Here is a 27,738-nt window from a genome sequence, read left to right as displayed (position 1 = left end):
GTAAGCAACATAATCAAAATGAAAGCAAAGACTTTCTTCCAGACAAAGGAATGTGAAAACATTTCGGCACGAATACAACAAAGACATGGGCAGGTAATTACAATGTTTTACCACACATTTTATAGCATTTTAATCAGTATCTGAAGAAAACAAGGATGCGGAATTCTCAAACATGGCAGGTGTAAGCTCAAGTTAAAATGTTCAAAAATAATTTCATAGAAAGGAATGAACCACTCGATCAACAGAACACTGTGAGAACTGACGTAATAAAACAGAAGCAAACAAATATGCCACTGAGATCACAACCGAAGTGTGTGGTTTTACTGTGTGCCGCAGACACAAAATTATTTAATCAGTTCTTGACCACAACCCAAAGCAAGAGCATCCTCTCTTCATATCCCTGATGATTTACTCTAAAAATAAAAAAGCAGAAACTTGCTGGTTTAAAGAGAATTTCTGCTTTACCTGTGAACGGCTGGTGGCAACACACACTGAGGACCCGACTGACGCGGGAAAGACCCATCTCACACAACCAGGGGTGGTGAAACCACGGTTATTGCATCAAGAGTTTTTATGTCAACTGATCAGAATTTTCAGAATGATTAAGCACCCCCACTTAACCACAGAACACAGTGAACTCCCAGAGGAAGGCTGGACATTTTAGATGCAATGCAAATACTGATCTTATTCCTGGGATTTGCTTCTGGCAATCCTAACATCAGATGTCCACAAAAAGGAAGTGCTGTTTTGTTTTCTTTTAGTTGTTTATCCCCCAAAGTGAGGAAGGAAACATACAGTACATGTTTATTGCATGAAATTACTCCCTTGTAATATCTTTATCAACACTAGCATTGTTTCCTTAGTTATTGAAGGCAAAAAAAGTTTATGAATTTCACATAACTTAACAATAATCTTAGGAGCTGCATTTTGATAAAAAAAAAAAAAAGAATCCAGATGATAATCGGACTGCCCAGCGAAATAGAAATTAGGTTTTCACTTCTCTATAATGATCTTGCACTGGCAGGAGGTAAAAGGAAGTTTAAAGTCAGGTAATACTCAACCCATTAGGTAACACAAAGATAATTTTCAAAAGTGTATATACTCAAAGAATCCTTTCTATCCTAAAATTGAATATGCTAAATGTTGGTAGTGTGGCTTTTATTTTAATATCACGTTCACAATGATCCCAAAATAAATTTTATCAAAAGTGTTGTAATGGCACATAGGCTTGGAACTTCACTTTGAGGTTAGCATATACAGAAGTTTGGAATTCACCGAACAAACATGTTCTTTGATAAGATAAATCATGATGAGCTACATATAAGTGGGTTTCAAAACAGGGTCCCTTTTAAAGTATTCGCTCTTCCATAGGGTTACCTCTTGTGAAATGGAAACCGTGCATGGATTTTGCAGGTTACAAAATCTTTGCTTCGGGCTGCAGTCTTCTTGGCAGCAGCATATTTTAATTAACAGTATTTTTCTTCCTTGTTTTGTTTTCTGACATCTCAGTACATTCAAATAGTCAAGATGTTTAGAATAATATCACCACAAATTTAATGAAACAGATCAGAATGTGGCCAGCATCATCGGGCAAAAACGATACACTTCACGCGTCATAGAAAGTAGCCGCCCCCTCCCCCTCCCCCGCCCCTTCCCCAGACAGTAATATGGACACCGAAGGATCTAACAAGACTTATAAAAAAATAAGGCACATTTATTTTGATATGGTTATTTTTAAAATAGAAAACCCCTCTCAGAACATCTGTATTCAAATGAGCTGTGTAAAAAGACACCTTGGGGTACCTAAAATAGGTTATGGTACCTACGGAATTGCTTCTTCTATTTTAGTGACAATGGAATAAATTGCACCTATCCCACATTGTCAGGTAATGAAAATATGCCTCTTTTCTACTATTGAATGATTCAAAATCTGATATTTCTGGAAATACTTACAAAGGGTGAGAAGGGAGGGGTTAAGTGGGACATTAGAAAAAGGTGTAAAGATCAACTCTGTCTACATATCATAAGGGTCGATGGATTGCACTTTGCCACATATTTCAATACACGAAATTTTTCTAATGTGTACGAATGATTGCAACCGTTTTGGCCATTAGCTATTACTCACCAGCCTTTTGTTCATTTTGGGGAAAATGGGCATTTTTATAAAACTAATGAAGGATCAGCAACATGAATACTTGTAGCAATCTCTTCGCAACCCCCAACACAGATATAATTAATTAGCATTTAACCTGAGATACAATCTGTTGAGAGGCTGTTTTAGACACTTCTTCATTTGTTGTTGCATAAATACACACTGATGGTGGCGGTTCATGGATGGAACTGTAAAAAAAAAATGGCTATAGCATGGCTTTCTTTTTTTTCTTTCTGTACTGGTAAAAAAAAAAATAGTAATCACAGAATTCATGTTCTCACAGTAGCCAGAAGCTAAAATAATGTGCTTCCTTATTGCACGTCAAACCAAGTGTGTAAAAGACAATGCTTCCCAATCCAAATTTGAAAGCCAGGTTCATCTCAACTGGATTCGGAATGTGCTAATTTCCATGGGACTCAAATTGATCTCACTTATATTTCGGGCGTCTGGAGGTGTATACATCAAGGATAACGATGAAGGTATAAGACTTGAGACAGTGAACATGTTAAAAAGCTTCTGTACCAAAATCTAGAAAGTAAATGATAACAAAAAATTGCACAATTAGGTCAACTTTGAAGAAAGATTAGTAGAGCTCATCTATATATTCAGTAAAAAACAGTATGAGAGTGAAACTGTATTTAAAGATTCCTTTCAATGACTAAAACGGGAAGGGAAGGAGATTCAGTGCTGCTCTGCATGTTTGGACACACAGACCATCCAGTAGCAAGGAGAGGGTGGTTCTCTTTCCAGTCGTCTTCCGAATTTCTTAGGAACTTACCATATGCAGGGGCCACTTTATCAATGAAAGAAAGAACATCTATGGGCCAGCAAGTTTTAAAAACATCTATATCCTCTTTGGCTCAACACTTACACCTAACAGTGTGGTTCTTCCTGTTCCAAAAGAGCTAAGAGAGAAGACGCAGGCACACTGTAAGGAAGGTGCGTCAGGTCAGTAAGTCCCATTTTCAGGGTGAAAAGGCTGTTGGGAAAGTGTTACTTCACCCGAGCAGGTTATCCAGATAGGTCTCTGTGAATTGTACATCCCCTTTAGACTCGATGCCTCAATGGCTAAATACATGCTCACGCCAAATATACTTCTGTCGTCAGTAATAAGGTAAAGTGTAAATATAATGAAAAAAAAAGTCAGTGCTTTCCTCACACCAACTCCATACAGGGCATGGTACAAGAAATGGAGAAGTTTAGCTGCCAAAGTGGGTTTTGACCCCCCTATCGTATTTTCTTTTCTCTTGTTTTCAGATCCTGTGCATATCCAAATTTGTACGGTTGGAAATGAATCACTTGAGTCTCACCTACAGTGTGTGTGTGTGAAGTTCTGGAGACCAGCTGGGTCAGCTGAGCTGCCCATGTGCTCGGACAAGTTCAGATGTCTTCTTTGAGCACAGCCTGATCACAGCCACGGACAGAACTCTGGAGGTTCATTTCCTCCCAATGAGGGGCTTGATGGAACTATCAGCAAGGCCAGCTTTTTAAAAAAGACGTAATAAATGAGCAGCCAGCAAGTCAGCCTGAGGACCGGTTTGGCCTGCAAAGTGCAGACCCCTATGCAAATCTGGCTTAATCAGGAGGTCTAGACTTGCATTTCCCCTGGGGTAACAACTGACTGGAGCTAAGTAAGGCTGCTCAGGACTGTGGTTAAACTACCAGACAGGCCACAGAGTCACTGCGTCCTGCTGCTTCCCTACTGATACGCCACCCTATTTCAGTTATTCTAAAATTTGCCTTGGCCCCTCTGAGACTTCACTGAACTAGATTCTACATGCGTATGTCTGACAGAGGAGGAAATATGGCGGCGGGGGTGGGGTATGTATGTTGTGGGGAGGGAAGAAGATGCTTTGTCCGTTGGCAATGGAAGGCTAAGAATGGATGAGAGTGTCGTCTTCAAACATAAACGTGTTATAGCCATGCATATTGATGCTGACAAGAAGAGACTGAAGGCCGGGAAAGTGCTTTCTTGAGAGAGAGAGATTGAGTTAATTATAGTAGCTGAGGGGAATGAGTCAGTGAAGAGGCAATGGCACATCTTACTGTCAAGGATTTCAAAGCACAGTAACTAAACAAGCAAAAATAACTTTTTAGCTCACCTTTCCCTGGGTAGTGGAACAAAGCAGCCCTGTGTCTCTGCTAGAGAAGCGGCAGTCAAACCCCTTCCTGTGGAGGATCAAGGCTGCCTCATCGGAATGCTTGCCGTCCACCTGCAAATGAGCGGGGTGCAAAGAGGCCACAGCGGCATTAAGACAAATAGTGACACCACTATACCCTCCACTGGCTTGAAGTCAGTGCCCCCAAACCACAAATGCTTGCTTTATTCAGCAGGAAAGCTCCGGACATTCTTTTCCCTCCAGGTCCCGTGTTCACTGTGCTTTCTACCTGCTACATCCCCTCTACCTTCCTCACAAGGAGTCAGGAGACCTTATGCTTTAAGTCTTCTTGTTAAGTTACCTCATGGTTTGGTTTTCTCCATGGTCCCTGTGGCCACATGTTACATACTGTTTCATAAAAGTTTCTTTAAGTAAAGCATTTCATTTTTATTTATTGAGTTTTAACATATATGTCAGTTGAATAATGTGTACCTGAATTTCGTCCTTATCTGGTCACTGAATGACTTTTCATCCATCTCAGAACTGAAACACACTTCTTTACTGAATGCTAATTTTTGCTAATTGCATTAACATTTTTAATCTTTAATGGATTGGTTCATTATTTTTATATAAAAGATATTTAAACTGAATTAGTTATGCTTATCACTTGCTAGGCCAACCACATTTATTAGCTTGATGTATCATTTAAATTCCCATTATAGAAGCTATATTCTTCTTGTGCAAAGAGAAAAATACTAAACATGACAAGTCAGCCTCACTTTCTTGCAATAAAACTTCTTGCATCCATTTAAGTAAGGATGCCATGAGTGCTCTGAATATTTTAAGTTACGATTTTCTTTATAAATTTTACATTTCCTAAAGGGAAAAGATGCTTGTGATACTAAGCAAAATAAAATTTAAAATCCATGTAAGAATTAAGAAATGCATGGCTCTTTGAAGGAGTGGAGGGTGCTCAGCACTGACCCAGTGGTGAAAACGGCCCCCTTTTCTCTTCTGGAGCCACAGGTATGAATATGCCCAAGCTCCTAATCATCCTCACTAGGGGATACAATTTGTAAATGGGCCACAGAGACATCTTTTCTGAACAGCTGCCAGGGTTCTCAGTGCTGATTTGATTTTAATGTGCCCAAACAATTTATAGCTGTCCTCACCTCAGATTCTTGGCTTGAATAACCTATTTTATGACATTTCACATTTTGTGTGGTACTGCTAAGATTTTGTTTGAAGGGAGACAAAAAGTCTTCTAAGGAATTCTGAGTCATCACAGGACCAACATGATAATCAGAGCAAGTTTAACTTGTAGGATAAAGATTTCTAACAAAATTTCAAAAAATTTCACCCAGTTCCAAAATAGCATGAAAAGAGCACAGTAAGAAAATCCTTCATGTACCATATACGTAAGGTCTCCAAAAGAAAGATGAAGAGAATTCAGTCAAGTGCCAACTGTACAGCCGTGGAATAGTCACTTATTAGCTAAGTATCAGTTTCCTTGTCAGTAAAATGGAGCTAATGCATGTCTACCTTCTTCATGCATTCATGGTGCCTATTAAGCCACTGAAAATACTACGTATGGTGGCTAAGCTTATAAGACAGAATGTCTTATCAGAACCTGGGTTGGGAGTCAGACAGCTTGAGATCTAGAACCTAGCTCTGCAATTTACCGAGTTGCTTTTAGCTCAACCCGGTTTTCCTTTACCATAAAATGGAAATGAAGTGAAATTCAATTGTCTAACGGGACATAGCTTATTATCTGCAACATAGGAAGCCCTCAGTACATCTTAGCTATTAGTTTTTCTATTGATATAATCCATCAAGTAAGTATTGGTGATTATTTTCATAACAAATTAAACAATACTCTCATTTAACTTCTTATTCATAAATTTTCTTTAGTGACATCCTAACTCTAGCTTAGGAATCAAAGATCATACAAATTATATATAAAACAATTATGCCTCAAAATCATATGAAATCCCAATTCAGATTCACTGATTAGATAGTTCATTGATGAGACTCTTTATTAAAAATGTTTATTTTTGAGACAGGAAAAGGGCAGACAGAGAGAGAGGAAGAAAGAATTCCTAGCAGGCTCCAGGCTGTCAGTGCAGAACCAAACACAGGGCTCGAACTCATAAAGACCATGACCTGAGCTGAAATCGAGTTGGACGCTCAACTGACTGAGCCACCCAGGCGCCCCTGATGAGACTCTTTTAAAAGCACCTATTTCTGGGGTGCCTGGGTACCTCAATCGGTTCAGAGTCCAACTCCTGATTTTGGCTCAGGTCATGATCCTAGAGTTGTGGAATCAAGTCCTGTGTTGGGCTCTGCAGTGAGCGTGGAGCCCTTCTCTCATCTTGTGTCCCTCTCCCCAACTCGCATGCTCTACAATAAAAATAAAAATAAAAGTGAAATGAAATGTAATAACATAACATAACAGCACTTATCACTATAACCTAAAGTGTTTGGCCATTTACATTCTCTAGACCATCCTTATAAAACCACCTGACAGCAGGCTTTGCTAAAATCCCTGCAACACATTTGCCCTTGAAATAATGAATGTGTGTGTAAGGCCGTTAGCAGACAAGAAGTGACCAAAAAAAAAAAAAAAAAAAAACCCAAAAAAAACGGGAAGGGAAACATGTCTTTGGAATTTTACCATTAATTTTACAAGAGATTTAAACAATACAAAAGCAGATATTAAAGTAATGAAAAGTAATTTTCACTGATGGGAAAAAAAAGTTACACTTTTTCTCAAAACTAAAACTGCATCATTTTTGTTAAGGGCTAGTGCACCAAATGAAATAGCAATCATCTTGTCCAAGTTTTTAAAAATTAAATATTCATGAAAGTATCAGTTTTCAAGCAAAAATACCTGAAGCAAAGCAGCAGTTTTTCAGTTTCAAAGTCTGTCTCATCATTTTATTTCCAAGAAAACTGTTTTTCAAAGTAGGGAAACTGTGAATTTAACTTGAATATGCATGCAAGAAAACAGATACCTTCACAAAAAAAGATACTGTACGCTCTAGGGGAGTAAACAGACTCTGAAAATACCTGCTTTTGTATTCATTAATATACTGGGACTATCTGGACCTCAGAACAAAAAGGGGTGGGGGTAAGTGAAGGAAATTTACACATTTTCAAACTGTGCCAAGCACTGAGCTAAGTGAGCTTCAAATAAAGTGTCTGTAAAATAGCTCAGATCAGAGTTGGGGCTGAATCCCTTCAGAAAGACTTCGGTGTTCCAAAGTCACTTGGAAAATTCACTTGAGAACTTGCTTCAGGGGATAAATCAGCCTGTGGCTCCTCATCTAGGCAGGGCCTGTGAGATTTCTCAAGCAACTGGGAGAGCTGAGGGAAGATGGTCTGGCTTGCAGAACAGGACCATCAAGGTTAGAAAAAGCTCTATCGGAGGCAACGTTTGCTTTGGTCCTATCAAGAGCCTGTCATGTGTCTGGGGATCCATCATTTAACCTCTGAGAACTGAGAAAACTTGGAGAGACTCGTGAAGCGCCCTTTTAAGAACTGAGCGCAACCACAGTGACCATAACAGTAACTGCCACTAACCCTTTTTATTTATTTATTTTGAGAGAGACAGAGACAGTGCAAGTGAGGAGGGGCAGAGAGAAGGAGAGAGAGAATCCCAAGCAGGCTCCGCACTGTCAGTGCAGAGTCTGATGTGGGGCTCGAACCCATGAAACCATGAGACCATGACCTGAGCTGAAACCAAGAGTTGGATGCTTGACCGAAAAGAGCCACCCAGGTGCCCCTGCAGCTAACACTTTTTGAGCATTTCTGTGCAGGATCCTGTACAGAATACTCTTCATGGATGAACTCATTTCATCTCACAAAAGCCTTGGGAATTGCTGAGGTCGTATACAAGTTTGTGTTCCTATATTTAAATGCACGAGAACACCCCTCTTATACTCCAACAGCAATCATCACTAATTCACTCAACATTTTCAGCAGGAGTGCTCCCCTTCTGTTACCATGAAAGAGGCAATCTAAGGTTCTGGGTGAGGATACAGAGTCACACATACTGGGATGTGCCTTCATGTACATCATTTACTGGCTGCGGGACCTGAGAAAGTTACCTAGCATCTCTAAGTCAGCTCGTTTCCTCTTTTGTAACAGGGGGCACAATACTGCCTACCTTCATAGTACCATTGGGAGAGCTAAATGTAAAGAAAATACCGGCACAATGCCTGGCACACGGACAATTTCAGGTGTGTTATTAATAACTGCTCAGCTTTTTAAAAAAAATACATAAGGAATACAAGTTAAAGTGATATCAAGATTTACTTTGGGAATAAACTTCAGCCTCCAATTTATATATTAAAAAAGTGTCGGGGCACCTGGACGGCTCAGCCGGTTAAGCGTCCGACTTCAGCTCTGGTTATGATCTCACCATTTGGGAGTTCAAGCCCCACGTCAGGCTCTGTGATGACAGCTCAGAGCCGGGAACCTGCTTCAGATTCTGTGTTTCTCTCTCTCTCTCTGCCCCTCCCTTGCTCGCGTTCTGCCTCTCCCCCTCTCTCAAAAATAAATAAACTTAAAAAAAAAAAGGGTCAACATTTTAATTTCATTTTTAGTAACAATCACAACTGCTCATTACTGAACTATCACTACTGAGAAACTTCATTTGTCAGGCACTCAGTGCTTACTACATGCCACATACTATTCTAAATGCTTCACCAACATTAACTTATGTAATCCTTAGACCATCTCTAAGGTGGGGACCATTATCATTGCCATGTTGCTAATGGGGCAGCTGGGAGAATAATGTGACTTGTGCTAAATCAACTGGCCATGCACTCTAAAAAGGTGGTTTGATTCCAAAGCACTTTTAACAGCTTCATTCTCCTGCCTTTGCTCTAGTTATGGATTGGTGCCCAGACAGCTAGCTAGGAGGAAAGGAGAAAGACTACTTTTGATGTAAAATAAGAAAAGACTAAAACCTGAAGGACCTCACTCTCTGATCTAAAGTTAGAAAAAGAGAGTACTGGGCGCCTGGGTGGCTCAGTCGGTTGAGCATCTGATTTCGGCCCAGGTCATGATCTCATGGTTCACACGTCTGAACTCTCTATCAGGCTCACTGCTGTCAGCCTGTACGTGCAGAGCCCACTTAGGATCCTCTGTCCCCCTCTGTTCCCCTGTCCCTCTGCCCCTCCTCTGCTTTCTCTTTCTTTCTCTGAAAAATAAATAAAACAGTAAGAAAATGTTATTCAAAGAAAAAAAGGAGCATTTATTCTATGGTTCCAGGAGTGCTAACACCATGATCTATCAAAACAGCTATCAATTCAGAAAGTAAAGTTTAGAAACTATCTATTCTATCCACCCACAGCCTGCCTACCCATCGCGCATCCATTCATCCCATTATAAACAGGATGTAAGGCCATTCTGAAGACGGTACATGCACACGGCAGTCCCTCATAAGGGACAGGCAAGTGTTCCTCTATCAGAGTCGATGAGAGCTCAAAATATAGAGCTGTGCTCTTCCTATCTCACACCAAAAGAAACCCGATTTACTCCTTAATGGTGTGAGGTTCACGGATCTGTAGACTTCTAGAAACTGTAATAAACATTATGTATGTACACATTTTTTTTCCTGTAGAAGAGAGAAGCCATAACTTTGACTAAATTCTCCAGAAGAAACATGTCCCCACCCTCCACAAAGAATGTCTAAGATAAATATAGATTAAGGCATGGCTGAACACCTGGTGGGAAAATTTCTCCAACCTGCTCAGATTCCTCGAAAATGCCTACCAACACCCATCTTTCAGTGTATTCTGGCAATTGGAAAAGTTAGAAAATTGCATGCTGCATTTTCAGTCCCTGAGACAGGAAATAACCAGTAGAAATTCATTTTCCAGGGCATTCATTAAAATGTCCAACAGTTATACTTTTTTGATCAACAAGATAAGATGACAGAAAAAAAGGGGAAGGTGAATAGCTGTTCTTAGATATGTACAACAAAGGAAATTTTCTCCACAATTTTCACCTTTCCAGAAGCCAGGGAGATTAATAAAGCACCAATCAATTCTTATAAGAAAGGCCAAATGAAGTAAAAACCTTAAACTGCCTCTTATAAGAAAAAAGGGTGGTATAAAGAAGTGGACAGAGAAAATCTTATTCAGTAAGTGGTGTTGATGTGTAAATGACTGGTGAACAATTTGCAAGAGACAGTTCAAAACAAACCAAAATAAAATGCCATGTAGAATTAAATGTAATAGAGTTAATTAAATGCAAAATAGATATAAAGATACATATCTATAAATGAATTAAATAAAAATATACCTGAACTCAAAAGCAGTGGAAAAAAAAATCAAACAACATATCTTTCATGGTTCAAAATATCAAGGCAGAATGGCTCCATGAAGCCTAATTAAATAGCTTCACTAAGTTTCTTCTGGTCCCTGTAATGTCAGCATTCTAGGCTGAACCTATCACTCCAGCCTACAGAACCCTGATCTTGATCCATCACCTCTCCCCTCCCCGGCCCCCTGTGAGATTCTCCCAGCATCCTCTCTACCAAGACTCCCTTCTCTGTTACTCAATAGGCTTTCCCGATGACATGGTTTTCTCCTTTGGTGCACTTTAGTGGTGTTCCTGTTCCCCAGTTTTCAAGCCTTTACAGAATCTTCTTTTTAATGTCTCAAGCTTTTGATAGTGCAAGAAAAGGAGATTGACAAAGAGAAGGGAGTTGGACGATGAGCCTACAGGATGAGACGGCTAACGGTTACATTCTCAGGCAGGACTGAGCTGGGGCGCTCAGTGTGCTGGGAGGCAGGGTTTTAAAAAATGTTTGCTCCCCTCTTCACCTGACTCTAAATACATGACATATAATTACTTTTTTCCCAAAGTATATATAAAGTATAAAAGCAAGATATGCTTAAATGAAAACATAAGCTCATCTACTCATACAGAATAATTCCTGAAAAACTGGACTTTGAGAAACAGATTTAGTGACTCTTAAATAAAAGTCAAACACTACCCTTTGAGGCCCTATGCAGCACCCTGATTCAGAAAACTGGATGTGGGTCCTAGTTCTGATATTTACTGCTGGGAAATTTTATCTTAGTTATATAATCTCTTTATTTATTTATTTATTTATTTATTTATTTATTTAGAGAGACAGACAGACAGAATCCCAAGCAGGCTCCATGCTCTATGCAGAGCCCGATGTGGAGCTCCATCCTACAAACTGTGAGATCATGACCTGAGCTGAAATCAAGAGTTGGATGCTTAAGTGACTAAGCCCCCCAGGCACTCCAAATCTCTAATTCTTACTTTTCCAATTTAGTAAATGGAGGTAACAGCAAAGTCTAGACTCATGAGGAAAGATTTTAAAAATTACTAATCCCTGAGTTCTCCACCCCAGACCTACAGAGTCAGAATCTCAGAGATGGGTAAACTTGTAAAAATCTCTATTTGAAAATCTCCCTGATTTGTATACAATGACTCAGAGGATGGTACCTGGAAATGCTGAACCACCTGGGTTAGCACATCTCCAGCCCCTACCTTGCCTCTCTCACTGTTGCTTGAGCCCATAACCACTTTCTCTATGAGAAGTCAAGAAGACCAAGCGAAGTGTAGAACTTAAGGAAACCTCAGACAGTGGCCTGGGGGCTGCGCAGGTAGGCACATCCTCTATCACGCTGCCAATGAGGAAGTCAGGCAGGCAAAAAGGTGTGACTTCATCGCATCAAGGTGGTTCTCAGACCCATTTCTTATGGAAATACTGTGAGGTGGTAGTTAGTAAAATGCTTACTTAGATACAGGCCAATGTAGACCTCTGGTCTTGCTTGGAACCCAATGATTATGTTGACATTACTTCAGTGAGACAAATGCTTTGCTACCTCCAAAGGAACAATTCATTATTGTATGCTGAAAGCTACCAGCACACAAAAACAGGAACACAATATAAAATGTTGAGGTCTGGCTTCTAGATTTCTTCACTGAGTCATTTTTGTCTTCTTTTACACTTGATACTTTTTAAGCACCAAGCATTTACTGAATCAGTATCTACAACAGGCTTCTTTCAATGATTATTTTCATATTATTAGAGGTTAGGGGACAGCCAGCAACTCTTTAAAGAAGTGATTTTGAATTTTTTTTTACATTTATTTATTTTTGAGAGACAGAGAGAGAACAGGGGAAGGACAGAGAGAGAAAGAGACACAGAATCTGAGGCAGGCTCCAGGCTTTGAGCTAGCAGTCAGTACAGAGCCTGATGCAGCACAGAGGACTCAAACCCACAAACTATGAGATCATGACCTGAGCCGAAGTCGGATGCTCAACTAACTGAGCCACCCAGGCGCCCCTCAAGAAGTGATTTTGAATGGAAAAATCAATCCCTTCAGATTACTAGTATGATTTTAAATCAATCTATCTATCTATCTATCTATCTATCTATCTATCTATCTCTATCTATCTCATGAGCTGGGGAGGGGTAGAGAGGAGACAAGAGAGAGAATCCCAAGCAGGCTCTGCACTGTCAACGCAGAGCCTGACATGGGGCTTGACCTCATGACCCATGATATCAAGACCTGAGCTGAAATAAAGAGTTAGACGTTTAACCCACTGAGCCATCCAGGGGCCCCACTAGTAAGCTTTTAAACAATGGCTAGAAATATGTGCTAAGAGTCAAAGACTAACACAGGAACCGGTACCAAGTGATATGATAATGCAAAGCAGGCCTAAGTACTTAGTTCTGATCATGTGCCCCAGCATGGTAGTTATAGTTAAACATGAGCGTTTCAGTCTTTATTCTTCCTGGTCAAATTGTTAAATTGCTTTCTATTCCCTCTGCTGATACCCGGCTTGCACCTGAGCTGGCAAGTACAGTAAGCATCATCAGGATAATAACGTATGTTTACAAAACACTTCTGTTTTCAAAGGGCTCTCACAGCATTATTTTATCTGTTTCTCACTGCAGACCTGAAGCAGGCATATCTGACATCAGCCTCATTTTCTAAAGGGTAGCTGAGTCAGCCCTCGGCCAGTGACCCAGGAGAGGCAGTGGTCTACCTGTTCATGGGTGAGAAGGTCAAGGGAAGCCTAGTGAGTGGAGGCCAGACTCCAGAGGGTCTGAATGCTCAAGGGTCTGAACCAAATGGGTAGCAATGGGATGTTTCATCTGGGAAGTGATGAGGTTTATATGACAGGAAGATAGGCAATAAGCAGGAAGAATGAAAGGAGCAGGTAACCATAAAAAAGAGGTGATCTAGAAAATAAGTGACAGCTCCGCATTTCAGAGGATAAAATGTTCCTCTCAGTGACTACAGTCAGCTGGAATCACTTCCAAAAAACAATCATGGAAAGGGGTCATCCGGAAACAGGCTAAGGAACACTGGCCACCATGTGCCCCAGAAGTCCTCAGGCTTAGGATGCTCTACCATCCTCTACCATCCATGCCTAGAAGTGGCAACCTGAGGTTCAGGGGCTTGGTTACTCACCCACCCCCCCATTCTATCCATTTGCTCCTTTTAGCTCACAGATTGACAGGTAAACTCAGGGAGGCTATCCATCTCTGGTGTGCCCTTTCCATGACTTAAAAAGTAGACCCACAAGAGACTATAGCAGAATCCTAGAGAAAATACTCATTAAGATTTGCTCAATCAGCAAATTGCTACTGAGCCCCTACTATGTGCAGGTGCTCTTCTAGGCAGTGGGATGCAGCAAGGAATCAAAGAAAAGGTCAGCTCATGAGGAGCTTCTATTCTCACTGCATCATCTGCCTTCAGGCCTTCATACTTGTTCTAAACCCTTCCTGGACCGCTCTATTCCCAGAAAGCTGCATGAGTCTCTTAGTCTTTAACTTCCTGCAGATTTTTACTCCATTATCATCTTTCCTGCTAGGTCCTCTCCCAACCACACTCTGCAAACTTGCATCATCATCCAGAATTGCCTTTCCCTCCTCTGTTTTTCTCCTTAACATGTATTACCATTTAATACATTATATGTCTCTCTTATTTTTTCTTCTTTATTTTTCTTCTCCCACCAGAATACACACTCCAGAAAGGCAGGGCTTATTTTGTTTTGCTCATGACTGCATGCCTTTAGCTACCACTGGCACATAGCAGGCATGAAGTACATCCTGCAGGTTCGCTCCCATGATCAAACACGCCTTCCGACATACAGAGATACACACACAGGCCTCGCACATTCACTTGTATTCATTATTACAAGCCATGTGTATAGTCAGGCATAAGTTCCTTATCTTGGTCACACAGTTTTAAAGGCCCTAAGTGTCCAAATTTGCAGGCATTTATCCTTACTTTACTTGGTTTGCTTTAGTTCTTTTTCTTAAACTAAACATTTTTCTCTTCTTATGCTGTCTTCAAACACGAACATTCCCCCCTTTCATACTCAGGTCATTTATTATATTTCCTATGGAATCGCTAAACACTTATTTCCAGCTAGGATTATACCAGCTCACAACATCAAAACAGCTCCACAAAAGATAAAGACGTCAAATGTCTAATTTTTTATTCATATGCAATCTCTGACTTTAAAAGTAGGCATACATGTCCACAAAAGCAGTCTAACTGAATTAAAATTCGATATCCAATAAAACCTTCCCTGCTCTTCCACTATTGTGTCTTTAAATAGTTGAGTTCTCAATGCAATGCAAGGTCTGAGGTGCAGTGATTTTTAGGAGAAAGAGGGGGTGTACAAGGCCTCTGATACAGAAATAATTAAACGTTACACATCTTATTTCTCTAGCTCCTCAGAAACAGAGCCTAACAAGGAGAAACGAGCGAGAAATGCCCATAGAGCTGATCTGAAGGCCTAGTCCTCCCACCTACAATTATGTGACTCCAGGTCAGCTTTTGTTTTCTTATCTGTAAAAAGACAATATTCCCTGACCTACCCACCACACAGAACTTTTCTGGGAATAACATAAATTAGTAGTGGGATATGCTCTAAACTATAGAGCAACAGTCATATAAAAGGTGTAATGATTTTGCCTAAAGGTCAAGTTCTCTTAGTGGTTCCTTGAAGCACAGTAAAACTCACAGTACAGTCAACCCTTGAACAGTGCAGCAGGTGAGGGATGCTGATATCCCACAGAGTCACGAATTCCCATGAGTTGGACTCCCCCAAAATGTAACAACTAATAGCCTACTGTTGGACTGGAAGACTTACTGATAACATAAACCATTGGCTGACACTTATTTTGTATGTTATATGTATTACACACTATATTCTTATAATAAAGTAAGGTAAAGAAAAGGAAATGTTATTAAGAAAATCATAAGGAGGTGCCTGGATGGCTCAGTCAGTTAAACATCCTACCTTTGGTGCTGGCTCAGATCATGATCTCATGTTTTATAAGTGTGAGCTCTGTGTCAGGCTCTGGGCTAGCAGCACAGAGCACGCTAGGGGTCCCCTTTCTCCCTCCCTCTGACCCTTCCCTGCTTGTGCGTTCAGTCTCTCTCTCTCTCTCTCTCTCAAAATAAGTAAATAAATAAACTTTAAAAAAATGAGGAAGAGAAAATACATTCCGTACTATACTGTATTTATTGAAAAAATCTGAATAAGTGGACCAGTCCAGTTCAATCTTATGTTGTTCAAGGGTCAGCTGTAATTTTTTTTTGAAACAGAATCCCAATTTTATTTAAAAAACATATATGCAGAGAAAAATGCTTAGAGAGGATAATGTAGTAGCTTAACAGGAGGTTTAAAAATTAAAGGAAGATTTACAGTAAATCTCAATTGTGATCAAAATATTATTTATGATTTTTACATATTTCTTTCCCATATGTCCATATGCACTTATGTTTTATGGTTTAAATTTTTTTAATGTTTATTTTTGAGAGAGAGAGTGAGAGAGAGAGAGAGAAAAGGAAGGAGGGAGGGAGGGAGAGAGAGGGAGACACAGAATCCAAAGTAGGATCCAGGCTCTGAGCTGTCAGCACAGAGCCCGAAACGGGGCTCAAACATACCAACCATGAGATCATAACCTGAGCTGAAGTCAGACACTTAATCAACTGAGCCACCCCAGAGCCCGTTTTATGTTTTTGAGTTTGATAATTTATTGTTTTTTGTATTAAAAAATTAATTTTTACATTACCCCTACCTATACAAATTTACTCTTCAACATGGCTTCTTGCATTTTACTTTTTTTAAAACTTAAATCCAAATTAGTTACAAATAGTGTAATACTGGTTTCAGGAGTAGAATTTAGTGATTCATCCCTTACATATAACACCCAGTGCTCATCCCAAGTGCCCTCCTTAATGCCCATCCCCCCACCCAGGTGTATTTTTTTTCTACTTCCCATGATATTATATCAAGTATATTACAAAAAGTAATTCTTTATAGAAATATTTTGGGATATACCTTTGACTGTATTGTCCTCAGATTAACAAGATGAATGTCACAAGGCAAAGATGACAGTAATGGAGAGAATTCACCTAGCAGCTGAAGGGTTGGCATGGGGATCTTTTCTATCATTGTGAAGACAGGATGATTCAGGAAAAAAGAAGTTATGTGGCTAACGAGGGAAGGGTAACTGACTGCATTCTTTTCTTCTTCCTATCAAGAAAAAACAAAAATGTGTGTTATATATTTGCAGTTTTTGCAATATTAATGGAATCACCCAACAGGGTTTAAGTAGAAAAGAAATATAAACATATATAAATACTCTGATTTTATTATATTTTATAAATAACAGTCTTATACAACACACAGATTACCAAGTTCAGTTCTAAGCAATATAAGAAAATGAACAGTGTCCATTTAAACCATGTTTAGAAATATCTTTTTTCCATTGCTTTAAGTACTAAAAATCTTGAAAACATTTTTTTGCAAATATATTAGGACAGTGTAAAACTTTTTATGGAAACTTTTTCACTTAGCACAAAATTCTTTTGTGGGGAAATAGGTTCTACTTACATAAATGGGTTTAAAAAAAATGCTTAGGGCTTAAAGCCACCGCTATGGGGCAAAAGCACCCAAGGTTAGCTAGTGAGATATTGTAATGGGATCACAATTAACTTGTTATATCACTTGCAGGAAATTACTTTTCATCGCCAATGTACTATTGTACTTTGATCACAAACTCCATTTGCTCCCAGACCCTTTGCTTCTTGCACTCACAAGTTAATGATTACTGTCTGTTTTCTTCACATTCACTATGTGGGTAATATCTTAAGAGTTCAATAAATATGGAGATGAAACCTCTTTTTAGGCTCTTGTCTCCTCCTGGACATTAGCCTCTCTTGTAGTCAGTTCTGCATGGACTCTCTTGCTGGACAACTCCAGACTTATAGTTTATGACATTCTTTAAGTAGATAGGTTGGGATATTCATATATCTTGCATATCATCAGATATTATCTCTTCTCCCTCAGGTTTTACCCCTCATATTCTCCTTCCCTTCCTTCCTTCCTTTTCAGGTTTTACCCCTCATACTCTTCCTTCCTTTCTCCCTCCTTCCTTTACCCCCTTCCTTCCTTTTCGTTTATTTTTTTATTTTGAGAGAGAGGGAAACAGAGTACAGGGGCAAAGGCAGAGAGAGAGGAGAGAGAGAAGCCAAGTAGGCTCTGTATTGTCACAGAGGGCTTGATCCCATGAACTGTGAGATCATGACCTGAGGTGAAACCAAGAGTTGGAGGCTTAGATGACTGAGCCATTCAGGCGCCGCCATCATGGTTTCATTTATACACTTCACTTGCTCCACTGTACTTTATTCCCAAACAGAAACTGTTATATATGTTGTGGAATAGTTACTATATATCTACCTAGTACACAATTATTCAGTAAAATTTTAAAGTAATTTAGTCACTGCTATGGTCTGTACTTCCAGACAAGTGGTTCAGCATGTTCAGACATCAAATAAGTCTGTCAGGGCTGAGGATATGCATATGGTAGATGACACACCCAATTAATTAAATCAATGACTAAGTGGAACCTTAACTAATTACACTAAGGTATAAAAGCAGACAGATAAGCACTAAGAAAATAACTTATACAGAAAGATTTTTTCATCAATAGTGACATTTGGAACAAGTTTGATTTTGTATCTTATTGTTTAAAATGTCCATTTCATTGCTATCTTCTGATTATGCACCCTTTTTGCAATGCAGAGCTCAAATAAAAGGCTTGGCTACTTAGCTGTATGGAAAGATACGATTTATAGAAGATACAGAGCTTAAAATTCAGAATGTGAGATTAGCATTGAACAGAGGGTGTTAGCAAAGAGTGACAAGTATCTTGCCAGCAGCGAACTGTAGATGTCATTACAATTCAGACTATGGCGAGTGGGGAAAAAAAATTAAAGGCAGCAGAGGGACACTGCAATATTAAGATACTGACAAAAAATATTAGAGCTAAAAGAGTTGTAAAAAAAAGTACTCATTCCACACTTTTTTTTTTAAAAGAAAGATTAAACAAAGCATATAGAGCAATTTTCTCCAACAATACTGAAATTTAATGCATGTTGTTGAATATTGAGGGACGAGTTTCACCAAGAAACTTTAAAAGTACTCCAAGATCAAAGGACTTCATCATCTAGGTCAGTATTGCTGACAAAATCACTTTTCAGTAATAAAAGATAAAAGATTCCAACAGAAAAGAAGACACCTGCCTTATCAAAATTGGAAGGCATTAAGTCCATTCTAGGTCAAGAAACATTCAGACAAAGCTCTCGGGCTTTGTTCTGTGTCCTCGGAGGAATTCCTGGACACTTCAGTGAGCACGTGGGACACTTCTTGATGGATCACCTATACCTTACAAACAGTAATGCGCATATATACCATTCTCCCAACCCAAACCACTTCTCCTGACCTTCAGTGCCTCCCCACCCCCAAGTCTACCACACACAAGAACGCCTTGAGGAGCTTTAAACTTAGATCTCTGGGCCCTAATCCAAACGTACTAAACCAGAATGTCTGGGATTAGGCCCCGGGAATCCAAAGCTTAACAGCTCCCCCAAGTGAATCTCAAACCTCACTCAGTCCCACGCAGCTCTGTGGACATGCTGGGAACCATCACCCTAGACGCCTTCCCAAACTTGCGGACGAAGGAATTCTCTTTGGAATCAAAAGTTAAGTCTCACTCTTTAACTTGTTTTGGATTAGGAAAATGATTCAGACTCAGAAACACGTGAATGAAGAGTCTTGTCAAAGGAAACAGTGTCATAAACGTAAGTCCCTCGAGAATTCAAGAACAGGGCCACTTATTGTCCTAAGCCAGAGAAGGAAGAGAAGTTTATATGGAAGGGCTGTGGGTCAGGATAGAGAACACCACTAACAAACCACACTGCTGGGAGCTGGCCAGGCAGGGTGGGACCGTGTCTCACCGAAGCCTCCAACTCATACACTTTTCTAACCTTTTTACAGCAACGAGGGGCTTAACAAGATACTTAACTGTTGAATTATCACTTTCGGATTAATCTTGTGGAAAGGTAATCTTTTAATGTGACCTTTATGATAAACCCAAAGCTTCTAAAACATGTTTGCTAGAGGAAAATTTATGTGTTTGTTTAAGCTGTAAATGAATTCCCTAGGCTTGTAGTAACTAATACACTACTATAAACATCATTTGGTTTCTTTTTGGTTGGAAAGCTTCAAGCTGTTCTAGTCTAGCTTTCTTCTTGCAGCTTGTGTGAAATTAAAAATAGTTTCTGGCACATTCTGATCCAAACCATATCAAGTTGAGACCTCCATTGGGTTCTGACCTTATTTCGTAAGTCAGAACTTCTTGCTAGGCTCTGTGGTGCCCTTCATGAAGTCCGCTTAAATCATCTGACCCCTGATCATCAAAGGTATCCATTCATCTACCTTAGAACTTGCTAACAAATAAGTTATTTAAGATAATAAGAGATGATGTTTTGAGTCACTTTTGCTTATTCAGTATGACCTGATACATGGTAGAAACTTGATATTTCCTGAACTTAATCTATTAAAAGCAAATGCAACATAAATAAATGAGAGAAATATAAAGTAGGAGAAAGAAGTGGGGTAAAAAGACAAAGAGAAAAAAATAATGAATGAAAATATACTGAATCGTGAGATTTAGAAATAAGTATTCAATGCAGAGGTGAAGCCTGGTGATCTGTGGGCTAAATTTGCCTACATAGATATGTTTTGGTTGGTCTGCATGGCATTAAAAAGTTGTTTGTTTTGGGGGAAACTCTCAAAAAAAGAAAAAAATAAGGAGATACCACATTCAAGTTGTCAACAACAGTAACAAAAATTCCCCAAAACAGGTAACTTTTTTTTTTTACCCAAAACACTGCAAATCAAAGTCACACTGGGCCCCCACATTCCCTCAAGTGGGGCTGAGCTGTGGCTCCTCAATGGGATGTGATCTCATAGTCATCAAAGACCTCTGGTCATCTAACTTCAATGTTTAAACCTGACCAACCTCCCTCATGCCATCACTCTCCTGAGTCCTGTAAGCATTTGAGCTTTTCATGTGACTTCTCCTAGCTCCCTTTCCTTACATGTAAAGAACACGGGTATTCAGAAATAAAATGACACAAGTGTAATAACTGAATACTTGCAATACTTTGAAGTCCTGGTTCAATGGCCCTCTTTACTTAGTCATTAGCAGGAAGGGATAGGGAATAGGCATCAAAGTAACAAATCCTTAAGGGCTAATGTCAAAAAGACAATTCCCATTTTCCACTTCTGTTGACCCTTGAGTGTCATAACCATGGATGACAGTCGACCTCACATGGCCATAGCAGTCCACCGGCATCTGTGCATCTTACAGCAATGATCATTGCAGTCCTTGTTTTCAGTGCCTCTCCGCAGGACCCTCAAAACAGGACTTTCTTCCATTTGGAATTCTAGAATACTCCCAGGGGGCTCTGGCAGGCTCAAGACTTGTCACCAAAATGCTCTCCTGTACAGAGAGTGTCTCCTTATCATGGTTTCTAATTTTAAAGATTAGAGTCTGAGTTGAAAATAAAAACACTTTCTAGAAAGTTTAAGTTATATGAGATGGAACATTTCTTAATCAAATGTCTTTTTAATCAATTTCACTAGAAATTAAAATGTATTTTCTCTTTTCTAGTTCCTTTTTTATTTAAAAGAAACTATTGATTTAGGTCCAAGAATCTACAGTTGAGCAAAAGAAAAATTTAACCAACACAGGATTATAAAAACATTGAATCAAATTTCAATCAATTACTATCCAAGGAGTTTTGAATGGGAATAAACAAATTATTTCACTTCTAAGTGAAAGCTTTATAGATCTGACATGAAAATTCTTATTGCCATAGTTAACAGAAGTTTTGCAAATTAGTGTCTATATAGAGAGAAAAAATCATAAAAGCCTGAAACATTTTCAGGAGGAGAAAAAGACAGTAGTAGCTGCCAGCACTCAGACAATGATTTTCCTATGCAGTTTTAGTCCTAAAATTAAGCTATCTTGTCAGTAATTGATTTAAATCATGAGTCCCAAGAACCAGTATAAATCTTGACATCTAAAAATGGATATTAAAATCTTTTTCCTAAAAGATTCTACATACTGGAAGAATTCTTTGTTTTAATGAGCTGTTGCCATTTCATTCAATCGACTAGTTGTGTTTTTCTAGAGTATGTACCACAGGCAAGGAGGCCCTGTAGGGCACAGGAAAATGAAATAGACAAGTCCCTAGAATTTAGCAGGGGGAGAGAACAGGCATAGGATGACAAGGCAGTGAAGAGTGGCTAGGAAAGGTGCAGTGGCACACAATGTGCGATCCCAGTTTGCTCACTTATGTGTCTGTGTATTCATTCATGCACCAAATGGTGAGTGCTTCCTCTGCCAGGAACAATCCTAGAAGCAGAGGGACAGAGCTCCTACTTCTCAGGGAAATTAGGGTCCAAAAGAGGAGAAAGATAATGATAAAATAATCACACATGTACATGGAGGACAGATGAATAGTTCTGAGAAAGCTCTCAAGAAAGTGATCTGGCCTGGTCCAGTAGAAGCAGTTGACCAAGTAGCTTTGATCTCAACTACTAAGTGAGAGTTTCCTGGGCAAAGAATGAGACCACAAGTGCAAAGGTGCTGTGGGCATAGGGTGCATAGGGAGTACGTAGTACTGAAAGAAAACCAGTGGGTTCAGAGCAGAGATAGGGTGAGTCATAGATGAAGTTACGGGACAGGCAGGGTCCACACCATGAGAGGCTCTTTATGCCACGGTGAGGATTTTGGCTTTTATAATGACAGCAGTGAGAAGACATCAGCGGGGTTAAGCAGGGAGCAGTGAGATCTGATTTAGTTTTGGAAAAAAAAAATCTCTTTGATTGCTTGATTGAGAACAAATATGGCAAGAAAAATAGAGAAGAATGATTGAGGAGACACATGAAGTTAGTTTAGATTAGGGCAGTCGAAATAAATGAGTTTACAGATTTGAAGTATTCAGGCATTAAGATAGCCAAACACTGGTGATTACTGTGGTGAGAAAGGGGAAGACAAAGGAGAAACATCACTGAGAGATGACTCCTAGGAGTGTGGCACTGGATGGAAGGTGGTGTTAGAACACTGGGAAAGAAGCAGGTTTAGGGGAAAAGGGAGATCATGAGAATAATGATGGATATGTCGAGTCTGAAGTGATCTTACAAACATAAAAATAAATAGCAGGATGCAACTAGGTGGAAGGGTCTGCAGCTAAGAGGTGAAGCCAAAACTGAGTATTTGTGTCAGTGGGTTTCATCTTTGCAGAGGTGGTCACCAAAGCCAGGGGAGTAGAAGGGATTGCAGAGTGACACTATATAAAATGGGAAAAGGAGAAGGCGTGGGGCTTTGAGGGCTCTGACATTCAGGGGTTGAATAAATAACCCTCAGAGAGACACAGAAAGAACCACCTTAGAGGTAGTGGGAAAATTAAATGAGCGCGGCACCATAGATGTCCTGGCTAGATTGTGTTCTAAGAAGTGACATGGTCAGTGTCAAATGTTGCCAAAAGGGGAAGACGGAAGATAGTCAGAAACACCTGCTGGATCTAGTGACACTGGCAAGGTTGTGTGGGAGAGGCTAAAGAAAACCTGAAATGAACTGAGCATGACACTGAAGTGATGAAATTAACCCATCTTATAAAGTCTGGGTCAGTGGGGCGTGGGAGACAGGACAGTAGTACAGGGGAAATGGAGATGAATCTACATGAGGCTGTTTTTGGCTTTTATTATTATTTGAGAGACAGAGAGAGAATATCCCAGACAGGCTCCCCATTACCAGTGCAGAGCCTGATGCGGGGCTTGAACTCATGACCCATGAGATCATGATCTGAGCTGAAACCAGGAGTCAGTTGCTCAGCTGACTGAACCACCCAGGAGCCCCCTCAGCTTTTATTTTTAATGGAAGAAAATGAAGAGTGTTTAAAAGCTAGCAGAAAGAGTTTCCTAGGGGAAGGCTGCTTATGAGGGGAAGGGAGAGGGAAGTAGGACAATGAGGAAAAGGGTCTTGAAGAGGACGACTGGGGCACTTTCCAAGGACAGGCAGAGGTACTGGCCTAGGAGGAGAGGAGGGAAGAAGTAAAAGGTGGGAGTAGATGGTTGATGTCTAGAACAGAGAGCATTGTTAAGTGACTTTTCCCTCTGTAAAGTCGATAGTGCTTTTCACCACCAGAAAAGAATAGTAAAGATTTAAACTGGTCAGTGAAGAAAGGGAAGAGCAGAGTAAGAGAAAAAGGGCCACGGAGAGGGCCAAATGAGGGAAAATTAGTATGGATGACTGAGAGGACGACGTCTATGTCACCTTTAAGGAGCGTACTGTCATACTGGTTCATGTCCAAATGAGCCTTAGCCACATTGTTTAATGGAATTCTGGGGTTTTGTTTTGAGAAGACAGACAAGTAAATCCATTTTCAACTGATGAGTGTAAGACTAGAATAAATACACTAGGTTTTAAATAAATTTTACAAGTCAAATCTAATCTCCTAAGTATGCAACCAAGTTCTATCTTTAAATTCAACTCTTACTTTCTTTCAAAATAATTTCAGAAAATTTCACCCAAACTTATTCTTTAACATAATTCTTTACCTATATAATAAGCAAAAAAATAAAAAAAAGCAAGATGACCTAAATGCAAATCTCACATGATATGTGTAATTGAAGTTCTCTTTCTTGTCAGTAGAGACTAAATCTATTACAAAGGTATCTCAATACTGGAAACTGGAAATCATAAAGAAGCGGAAAGTCATAATCTCAATTTTGGGCGGCAAAGAACAATCAACATCAGAACATGTGAGTTATTTTTTTTCCCTACCATATTCACAACAATTCGTTTTTCCAGTAGTATTCGAAATAAATTAGCTGTAATCTTGTTATCATGGACACCTTGTTCAAGGCCGCGATTATCATCTTGCATGAGTCTTCGATCCATGATAACTTCAATCTGACCTAACAAACAAACAAAAAACAAACAGGCCAGGGCTATTAAATACAAACATCTACTGAGGACCACATAAGTACAGGCACAGTCTGATTTAAGTCAAGGAGACTGATCTATACAACCCAGAGTACCGAGGGCTTTCTCAAAACAGCTAAGTGTAAATAAATGCAAAAAAGAGGACTGTATTTTTGGTCTTCTTCACTAATGTCTAGTAAAATCTGAATAGAAATTTTAAAATCAGACAGATCAAAATTCAAGTGAAATTTAAAAACAATTAATCTGAAGAGTAAACTGTATCCTCTAAAATTTTCAGTGATAGCATTTAGAATTTAAAAATGTTTATGAGGTTCATAGGAAATGTACATCACACACAGAATAAGAAAACAAATACAGATGCATAGAATCTAAAAAGGATTTGAAATACAATTTAAGTTACTTGATAATGTGGCAATTCTTTGAAGAAATCCCAGAACGTGGGGACACCTACCATGTACCCCTTTCCCTCTCTAGTGTTATGTTAGTAGCATCAACTGTCCTGTCTCCTCTAGTTCAAAAAGGGGTCTTATTTGGTTCCTTCATTTGCTGTGCAATAATTCCACATGCCCTCTAGTTTAAGTTGTAAGCTAACAGTTATGAGTCAACAAACTAATATAAATCAATCAACCAATCAATGAAAGCAAACCAAAACACCCCCAAAAGCTACCCAGAGCCATATACATATATTTATACTAAAAAGCACCTAGTCATATATGCTTAAAAATATATGTATATTTATCCATCCACTCATTCATATTTGTTATAGTATTAAATGATTGTTTGGCATAAAAGAGCAATATGTAAACTATTTTAAAAACTATTATTCTGACCTAGTCAAACCAACTCTGTTTAGTTTCTTTCTTCTGAATTTAGGTAGCCAATACATAAAATTCCCAGTGATGGTTAGAATTTTCGTTGTTATTACCTCCATAATATGTATTTTAGGACACAACCTTCTAAAACTTGAGCTTCAGGCACTGGGGTTAACTGTCCTCATGGCCATCTAGAGTTTGACCACTTCACACCCAAATTAGTAATCAATCTCCTGGCAATTTCTCTCTTCTCCCTGCCTCCAAATGTTAGTCCACATAATATGTGATGCTTAGTAAATCTCCTGGACTGTTCTCAAATTGTTGTTATCTCTGCAGGTTGTCAGACACTGGGGTGTTTGGGGGTCTCTAGCGGGAGCAGAGCAGCTTTACTTCTCAGCTCGTCTCCATCAGGGAAGTGGGATAACTGTCTAGTCTGTGACTGCTCTGGTCCTAATGTCTAGTTCCCTATTGAAGGTCCCATTTTGAGAATTTAAGGCAAAGTTTAAAATGGGTGGCTCAAGAGTCACAGCTGGCACAAAGATGTTTCATGTTTTGATTTTTAAAAAACCAAGTCAACATTTACAGATTGGACAGCTTCACATAAAATCCCAGACTTCTGGGTTCTTCAAGCACAGAAAAATTTGGCAACACTGGGCCCTATTTCCCACGGCAACAATGGCCTGGCCCTGAGCAGCGGCTGCCCCACTGTGTGCGGGAAATGGCGGGCTCCAGTCTGCCCAAGCCCACCCCTCCCCACTGCATCTCCGATGTGAGGCCGTTATTAGTTTTATAATGGCATGAATTTCTTTATGGTATAATTTCATGATTCTGTGTAATGAAAGCCACGAAGAAAACTTAGAAGTAGTATGTTTTTGTGTGTGCACGGACATAGAGAATGTATGCATATGCCTAATATAAAAAGTATTGTGACAAAGGATACACCAGGCACCTGCGCTCCTCTATTATCTGCCTGGTTCCTAAGACATTTGTCTTAGCAACTCTTAGTATGTAAGAAAGAGCAGGTGACTACATGTAAAGGATAATTAATAATATGTATTATAAGTGATATCAGCATTCCAATAGGAGGTTTTATAAAAATTAATCTGTTCTATTTTTTCTTTCCATCTTGTTCTCTTTTTTAGAATCCTTAAAGTTTTATCTGTCACCTCTTTATCCCCATATCTGTATTTTTACAACTCCCTTTCTTTCCTCTTTCAAGTGGTAGTGCCCTAGAAGGATGTGATTCAGGGAAGGACCTAGGTTTGGAGTGTAACCTTCTGCTTTGGGAACTTAGGCAAACTTGGGAATTTCTAACCTTTCTCCCTGCCTCCTTTCCTTCTTAATTTCTGGAGTCTGAGTTTCCATAGCCATTCAATTACAACAATGACAGAGACTTTCGCAAACAGTGAGCTATCAGGAGAAATAAATTATCTTAAAGAAACAATGGTTTAGTGGAGTTTTAAGTCCTTCATTCTTCATCGAAAGACTAAGGATATACATTATGTTATTTTCACAAAACCTCAAATTAACTAATAGTCTCATTCTCAAGAGAAGGTGTCTGGTGTCTGGAGATGAGAATACATACATACAACCAATAGAAAAATTATACAGTTGGGACTGAAACTTGGAAGAACAAAAAAGAATCCAAACAATACACACCACTTTTCAAACTCGAAACCCCTAAAGACTGAGCAGAGAGTAGTGTCAAGCGATGCTTGGCATCCTGGATATAGGCCATTGTCGTCATTGGATAGACATTTGCTTGAAGAGGTAATTTGCTCATTGTCATTCTAGGCTGAATCTGTAAGACCAAACAGTTCATTTAAAAAAAAGAAATCAAGTGATATTTACATCTGTGATTTAAAAAATTAGTCCTGACTATAGAGGAGTTTTCTTCCGAAGAGAAAAAAGTACAGCTTCCTTTCTTGTTCAAAGAAAGAACAAAATTAAAAATTAAAACATTCTTCAAAACACTATGAAGAAAAAAATCATAAGGATCTTAGGAAACAACTTTTAAGTGAGAAAGGTAGAACTTATCCTGGTTTTAAAAATAGGCATTCCTATTTAAATTCAGAATAAAAATCTTTAACAAAAGTCTTCTAGCTTTCCAATATTTGCATAAAACAAATTATAAAGGTATTAAGTATTCATTTCTCATCTAAATCTAACATACTGCTTTGGTAATGAATGCAAAGCATAATAGCTCTCTCTCCCCTTTCAAGAAATATCTCTTATAATTCTTGAATCAGTTTTAATAAATACTACAGATCCCCTCATCAAATCCTCTAA

The 27,738-nt window shown here is 39.2% G+C and overlaps 1 protein-coding gene across 4 annotated transcripts in view; it reads right to left on the bottom strand.

Annotated features, from left to right (window-relative positions):
* Window positions 1-1,693: 1,693 nt before the first annotated feature.
* MAN2A1 (mannosidase alpha class 2A member 1) overlaps window positions 1,694-27,738 on the bottom strand; it is a 160,286-nt gene continuing 134,241 nt past the window's right edge. For all 4 annotated transcript variants that reach the window (XM_029942682.1, XM_029942683.1, XM_029942684.1 and 1 more), the window contains 5 exons: window positions 27,109-27,250; window positions 24,476-24,609; window positions 16,615-16,809; window positions 4,255-4,365; window positions 1,694-2,680 (listed from right to left, as the gene is read on the bottom strand). In XM_029942682.1, coding sequence (XP_029798542.1) covers window positions 2,528-2,680; window positions 4,255-4,365; window positions 16,615-16,809; window positions 24,476-24,609; window positions 27,109-27,250 — 735 coding nt within the window. In that variant the 3' untranslated portion in view covers window positions 1,694-2,527. The remainder of the gene's footprint in view (window positions 2,681-4,254; window positions 4,366-16,614; window positions 16,810-24,475; window positions 24,610-27,108; window positions 27,251-27,738) is intronic.

The sequence above is a fragment of the Suricata suricatta genome, chromosome 6 (assembly GCF_006229205.1).
Source record: "Suricata suricatta isolate VVHF042 chromosome 6, meerkat_22Aug2017_6uvM2_HiC, whole genome shotgun sequence".
NCBI classification, from domain to species: domain Eukaryota; kingdom Metazoa; phylum Chordata; class Mammalia; order Carnivora; family Herpestidae; genus Suricata; species Suricata suricatta.
Note: the sequence above shows the minus strand (reverse complement) of the source record. Positions and strands in the feature narration are given on the sequence as shown.